This window comes from Macrobrachium rosenbergii, chromosome 58 (assembly GCF_040412425.1).
Source record: "Macrobrachium rosenbergii isolate ZJJX-2024 chromosome 58, ASM4041242v1, whole genome shotgun sequence".
Taxonomy (NCBI): domain Eukaryota; kingdom Metazoa; phylum Arthropoda; class Malacostraca; order Decapoda; family Palaemonidae; genus Macrobrachium; species Macrobrachium rosenbergii.
The window spans coordinates 20,675,318-20,682,313 of record NC_089798.1 but is presented as its reverse complement, the minus strand read 5'-3'; the positions used below and the strand labels follow the sequence as shown (position 1 = coordinate 20,682,313).

Genomic DNA, 6,996 nt, shown 5'->3' with positions numbered 1-6,996 from the left:
ATCGCGCTTTCATTGTGGAAACGTTTATCAAAACAAACGAATCTGTAACTGCAACACAAAGAGCGTTCCGTTTGCACTTCAATCTTGGTAGACATGATCCCGTACCAGCTCGAAACACGGTCTTGTTATGGGTTACCAACTTCAGAGCTACTGGATCTGCATTGAAACGAAAATCAACCGGCCGACCTCGCACCGCCAGAACTCCAGAAAATGTGGCAGCGGTAAGAGCTTCAGTTCAACGGTCTCCACTCCGTTCCACATTTAAACGCGCCCAGGCTCTTAGACTTTCCGAAAGAAGTTTGCGAAGAATTCTTCACAATGATCTTCAAATGCATCCATACAAAATGATGTTGGCACAAGAACTCAGCGAAAGAGACACTGAAACTCGCAGAGCATTGTGTTTGGAAATTCAACAACATGTCCCCCATGCAGCAGTTGTGTTGTTCAGTGACGAGGAACATTTTCACCTGTGTGGCGCAGTGAATAATCAATTAAATATTCAATTAAAACTAACTTCAACACGTTCGTTGGTAAATTAAATGATAGATCTGACAACAGAATCATTAGTCCATGGGTAAACAACACGCAGAGGGTATGTAATGAAAAATGTTAGAATTAGATTTTTTTGGCTTCTTTTTTTCTACTGTTTATTTCTGATCTTTATAACACTTAGTGGATATGAGTTTCTCACAAAAAAATTGGTATGACTTGAAAAAATATGACTTCAAAATAAAAAGGTAAGAGTTTGAATTTCTCAGTAAAGGGACTGATTATATATGATTTGCAGATGTTTTGCGCTCACGATTCTTAAGCACATGACGAAAGATTGTTTTGCCCTTATACAGTTCTTACGGATGGGTGCACAGGGCACATCTGAACGGCTCTAAATTTTTAATCCTGTTTGATCTGTACCTTAGCTGAGGGTGAAGGTGCTTCTAGTAAACAGTTCTGTGGTCTGGTGCCTTCTGGTCAACAGTTCGAAGGTATGGTGCCTTCTGCTCAACAATTCTGTGGTCTGGTGCCTTCTGGTCAACAGTTCTGTTTCTGGTGCCTTCTGGTCAACAATCCTGTGGTCTGGTGCCTTCTGGTCAACACTTCTAAGGTCTGGTGCCTTCTGGTCAACAGTTCTGTGGTCTGGTGCCTTCTGGTCAACAGTTCTGTGGTCTGGTGCCTTCTGGTCAACAATTCTGTGGTCTGGTGCCGTCTGGTAAACAGTTCAAAGATCTGGTGCCTTCTGGTCAACAATTCTGTGGTCTGGTGCCTTCTGGTCAACAGTTCGAAGGTCTGGTGCCTTCTGGTCAACAATTCTGTGGTCTGGTGCCTTCTGGTCAACAGTTCTGTGATCTGGTGCCTTCTGGTCAACAGGTCTAAGGTTTGGTGCCTTCTGGCCAACAGTTCTAAGGTCTGGTGCCTTCTGGTCAACAATTCTGTGGTCTGGTGCCTTCTGATCAACAGTTCTAAGGTCTAGTGCCTTCTGGTCAACAATTCTGTGGTCTGGTGCCTTCTGGTAAACAGTTCTGTGATCTGGTGCCTTCTGGTCAACAGTTCTGTGGTCTGGTACCTTCTGGTCAACAATTCTGTGGTCTGGTGCCTTCTGGTAAACAGTTCTGTGGTCTGGTGCCTTCTGGTCAGTAATTCTGTGGTCTGGTGCCTTCTGGTAAACAGTTCTGTGGTCTGGTGCCTTCTGGTCAACAATTCTGTGATCTGGTGCCTTCTGGTCAACAGTTCTGTGGTCTGGTACCTTCTGGTCAACAGTTCTGTGGTCTGGTGCCTTCTGGTCAACAATTCTGTGGTCTGGTGCCTTCTGGTAAACAGTTCTGTGTCTGGTGCCTTCTGGTCAACAGTTCTGTGGTCTGGTGCCTTCTGGTCAACACTTCTGTGGTCTGGTGCCTTCTGGTAAACAGTTCTGTGGTCTGGTGCCTTCTGGTCAATAATTCTGAGGTCTGGTGCCTTCTGGTAAACACTTCTGTGATCTGGTGCCATCTGGTTAACAGTTCTGTGGTCTGGTACCTTCTGGTCAACAGTTCTGTGGTCTGGTACCTTCTGGTCAACAGTTCTGTGGTCTGGTACCTTCTGGTCAACAATTCTGTGGTCTGGTGCCTTCTGGTAAACAGTTCTGTGGTCTGGTGCCTTCTGGTCAATAATTCTGTGGTCTGGTGCCTTCTGGTAAACAGTTCTGTGGTCTGGTGCCTTCTGGTCAACAATTCTGTGGTCTGGTGCCCTGCCTTCTGGTCAATAAGTTCTGTGGTCTGGTGCCTTCTGGTCAACAATTCTGTGATCTGGTGCCATCTGGTCAACAGTTCTGTGGTCTGGTACCTTCTGGTCAACAGTTCTGTGGTCTGGTGCCTTCTGGTCAACAGTTCTGTGGTCTGGTGCCTTCTGGTAAACAGTTCTAAGGTCTGGTGCCTTCTGGTAAACAGTTCTGTGGTACCTTCTGGTCAGCCAGTTCTGTGGTCAGATCTAAGGTCTGGTGCCTTCTGGTCAACAGTTCTAAGGTCTGGTGCCTTCTGGTCAACAATTTTGTGGTCTGGTGCCTTCTGGTAAACAGTTCTAAGGTCTGGTGCCTTCTGGTCAACAATTCTGTGTCTGGTGCCTTCTGGTCAACAGTTCTGTGGTCTGGTGCCTTCTGGTCAACAGTTCTAAGGTCAGGTGCCTTCTGGTCAACAATTCTGTGGTCTGGTGCCTTCTGGTCAACAGTTCTAAGGTCTGGTGCCTTCTGGTAAACAGTTCTGTGGTCTGGTGCATTCTTGTCAACAGTTCTGTGGTCTGGTGCCTTCTGGTCAACAGTTCTGTGGTCTGGTGCCTTCTGGTCAACAGTTCTAAGGTCTGGTGCCTTCTGGTAAATAGTCCTGTGGTCTGGTGCCTTCTGGTCAACAGTTCTAAGGTCTGGTGCCTTCTGGTCAACAGTTCTGTGGTCTGGTGCCTTCTGGTCAACAGTTCTAAGGTCTGGTGCCTTCTGGTAAACAGTTCTGTGGTCTGGTGCCTTCTGGCCAACAATTCTGTGGTCTGGTGCCTTCTGGTCAACAGTTCTAAGGTCTGGTGCCTTCTGGTCAACAGTTCTAAGGTCTGGTGCCTTCTGGTCAACAATTCTGTGGTCTGGTGCCTTCTGGTCAACAGTTCTGTGGTCTGGTGCCTTCTGGTAAACAGTTCTGTGGTCTGGTGCATTCTTGTCAACAGTTCTGTGGTCTGGTGCCTTCTGGTCAACAGTTCTGTGGTCTGGTGCCTTCTGGTCAACAGTTCTGTGGTCTGGTGCCTTCTGGTCAACAGTCCTAATGGTCTGGTGCCTTCTGGTCAACAGTTCTGTGGTCTGGTGCCTTCTGGTCAACGGTTCTGTGGTCTGGTGCCTTCTGGTCAACAATTCTGTGGGTCTAGTCAACAGTTCTAAGGTCTGGTGCCTTCTGGTCAACAGTTCTAAGGTCTGGTGCCTTCTGGTCAACAGCACTGTGGTCTGGTGCCTTCTGGTTAACAGTTCTAAGGTCTGGTGCCTTCTGGTCAACAGTTCTGTGGTCTGGTGCCTTCTGGTCAACAGTTCTGTGGTCTGGTGCCTTCTGGTCAACAATTCTGTGGTCTGGTGCCTTCTGGTCAACAGATCTAAGGTCTGGTGCCTTCTGGTCAACAGTTCTGTGGTCTGGTGCCTTCTGGTAAACATTTCTGTGGTCTGGTGCCTTCTGGTCAACAGTTCTAATTTCTGGTGCCTTCTGGTCAACAATTCTGTGGTCTGGTACCTTCTGCTCAACAGTTCTAAGGTCTGGTGCCTTCTGCTCAACAATTCTGTGGTCTGGTGCCTTCTGGCCAACAGTTCTAAGGTCTGGTGCCTTCTGGTCAACAATTCTGTGGTCTGGTGCCTTCTGGTCAACAGTTCTGTGGTCTGGTGCCTTCTGATCAACAATTCTAAGGTCTGGTGCCTTCTGGTTAACAGTTCTAAGGTCTGGTGCCTTCTAGTCAACAATTTTTTTGTCTGGTGCCTTCTGGTCAACAGTTCTAAGGTTTGGTGCCTTCTGCTCAACAATTCTGTGGTCTGGCGCAATCTGGCCAACAGTTCTGTGGTCTGGTGCCTTCTGGTCAACAGTTCTGTGGCCTGGTACCTTCTGGTCAGCAGTTCTGTGGTCTGGTGCCTTCTGGTCAACAGTTCTGTGGTCTGGTGCCTTCTGGTCAACAATTCTGTGGTCTGGTGCCTTCTGGTCAACAGTTCTGTGGTCTGGTGCCTTCTGGTCAACAATTCTGTGGTCTGGTGCCTTCTGGCCAACAGTTCCGTGGTCTGGTGCCTTCTGGTCAACAGGTCTAAGGTTTGGTGCCTTCTGGTCAACAGTTCTGTGGTCTGGTGCCTTCTGGTCAACAATTCTGTGGTCTGGTGCCTTCTGGTCAACAGTTCTAAGGTCTTCTGCCTTCTGGTCAACAGTTCTGTGGTCTGGTGCCTTCTGGTCAACAGTTCTGTGGTGTGGTGCCTTCTGGCCAACAGTTCTAAGGCCTGGTGCCTTCTGGTCAACAGATCTAAGGTCTGGTGCCTTCTAGTCAACAATTCTGTGGTCTGGTGCCTTCTGGCCAACAGTTCTAAGGTCTGGTGCCTTCTGGCCAACAGTTCTAAGGTCTGGTGCCTTCTGGCCAACAGTTCTAAGGTCTGGTGCCTTCTGGCCAACAGTTCTAATGTCTGGTGCCTTCTGGCCAGCAGTTTTAAGGTCTGGTACCTTCTGGCCAACAGTTCTAATGTCTGGTGCCTTATGGTCAGCAGTTTTAAGGTCTGGTACCTTCTGTTCAACAATTCTGTGGTCTGGTGCCTTCTGGTCAACAGTTCTAAGGTCTGGTGCCTTCTGGTCAACAGTTCTAAGTTCTGGTGCCTTCTGGTCAACAGTTCTAAGGTCTGGTATCTTCTGGTCAACAATTCTGTCTGGTGCCTTCTGGCCAACAGTTCTAATGTCTGGTGCCTTCTGGTCAACATTTCTAAGGTCTGGTGACTTCTGGTCAACAATTCTGTGGTCTGGTGCCTTCTGGTCAGCAGTTCTAATGTCTGGTGCCTTCTGGCCAACAGTTCTAAGGTCTGGTGCCTTCTGGTCAGCAGTTCTGTGGTCTGGTGCCTTCTGGTCAACAATTCTGTGGTCTGGTGCCTTCTGGTCAACAGTTCTAAGGTCTTCTGCCTTCTGGCCAACAGTTCTAAAGGTCTGGTGCCTTCTGGTCAACAGTTCTAAGGTCTGGTGCCTTCTGGCCAACAGTTCTGTGGTCTGGTGCCTTCTGGTCAGCAGATTTAATGTCTGGAGGATTCTAGTCAACAATTCTGTGCATCTGGTGCCTTCAACAACAGTTCTAAGGTCTTGCCTTCTCGCCTACTGTTCCGTCAATGTCTGGCCAACAACCAAGGTCTGGTGCTCTTCTCAGCAGTTCTAATGCAATGCCATTCAAAAACAGTTTTAGTCTGTACCTTCCAAAATTCTGTGGTCTGGTGAGAATGCCCCAACAGTTTAAGGTACATAGTGCTTCTGTTCAAGAAAAGTCTGGGCCTTCTTTTACAGACACTACAGGTGCCTTCTGGCCAACATTTCTAAGGTCTGGTGCCTTCTGGTCAACAGTTCTAAGGTCTGGTATCTTCTGGTCAACAATTCTGGTCTGGTGCCTTCTGGCCAACAGTTCTAAGGTCTGGTGCCTTCTGGCCCAACAGTTCTAAGGTCTGGTGCCTTCTGGTCAACAATTCTGTGGTCTGGTGCCTTCTGGTCAGCAGTTCTAAGGTCTGGTGCCTTCTGGCCAACAGTTCTAAGGTCTGGTGCCTTCTGGTCAGCAGTTCTGTGGTCTGGTGCCTTCTGGTCAACAATTCTGTGGTCTGGTGCCTTCTGGTCAACAGTTCTAAGGTCTGGTGCCTTCTGGCCAACAGTTCTAAGGTCTGGTGCCTTCTGGTCAACAGTTCTAAGGTCTGGTGCCTTCTGGTCAACAATTCTGTGGTCTGGTGCTGTGATAGCCTTTATGTGTGGAGGATGGCGTAATAACAGCAGCATCTTAGCAGCAACATAACTTTATTTCCGCTACTGTTCCGACAATGTATCAACAACCAAACACATGGCGCTCTTCTCAGCTTCTCGCGCAATACATTCAAAACATAGAATGTTCCCAAAGTTAAGGGAGAATGCCCCAAGAGTTAAGGTACATAGTGCATTAAAGAAAATGGGGTTTTTTACAGACACTACATCCCTGCCTTATTGAGCATTCAAACTCAACACCCATGCTATAAAACAATGTAAAAAAAATCAAGGTTCTTTTCCTTTACAAAACAACAGGAAAAACATTTTACACTCAACAGCAACTCAGTATAAATGACATCATACTGTATGCACAAAACTTCATTACCTCACATAGTCATTCAAATATCTAGGAGGTTTCCTTACCCTAGTAGACCTTTCAACAATATCAGCACCTGGTGTAGGTCTACTTGTTGTAGCATTATCATTTGAATTAACATTTGGTTGTTCCTGACCTGACACTGAACTATTTACATGAAACTCATCATTGTCAGATCTAAAATGGAATTCATTAATATCACTGAATTCACCAACATCATTACTACAATCATTCCAAAACTCAAACTTATCTTTTTCATTTTCAAAATTAATTTTTTTCATATGAACAACATTCCTCCTCCTTTGTATTCCCTCAGTACTCTCAACTTGAACACTATTACCTTTTTTCTCAATGACTCTATAAGGTTCACTACAGAAATTTGGTGACAATTTATTTTCTTTACTTTGTTGTAAAACTACTAAATTACTTTTGCTTACTTGTCCCTCTTTTACATAGAATTTCTTATCATAGTACTCTTTCCCCTTTTCTTTACATTTTTGGTCCCTTATTCTAATCTCATCATCACAACCAGTGTAATCTGAACACATTTCAGGCAATTTTGTTCTAATTTTCCTACCATACATGATTTCAGCAGGACTAACATTAGTTACAGTATGAGGAGTGGATCTGTAAGCTTTAAGAAAAGTATTTAACTCTTTTCTCCAATCCTTCCCT

General features: G+C 46.2%; 1 protein-coding gene across 1 annotated transcript; it reads right to left on the bottom strand.

Moving 5' to 3' along the window:
* Positions 1-1,216: 1,216 nt before the first annotated feature.
* Positions 1,217-5,464, bottom strand: LOC136837288 (involucrin-like). Its single transcript, XM_067102025.1, has 7 exons — positions 5,414-5,464; positions 4,566-5,246; positions 4,086-4,475; positions 3,396-3,938; positions 2,432-3,253; positions 2,011-2,190; positions 1,217-1,801 (listed from the first exon to the last, which is right to left on the bottom strand). Exons 1-7 carry the CDS (start codon positions 5,462-5,464, stop codon positions 1,217-1,219), a joined length of 3,252 nt encoding a protein of 1,083 aa, XP_066958126.1.
* Between the last annotated feature and the right edge of the window lie 1,532 nt (positions 5,465-6,996).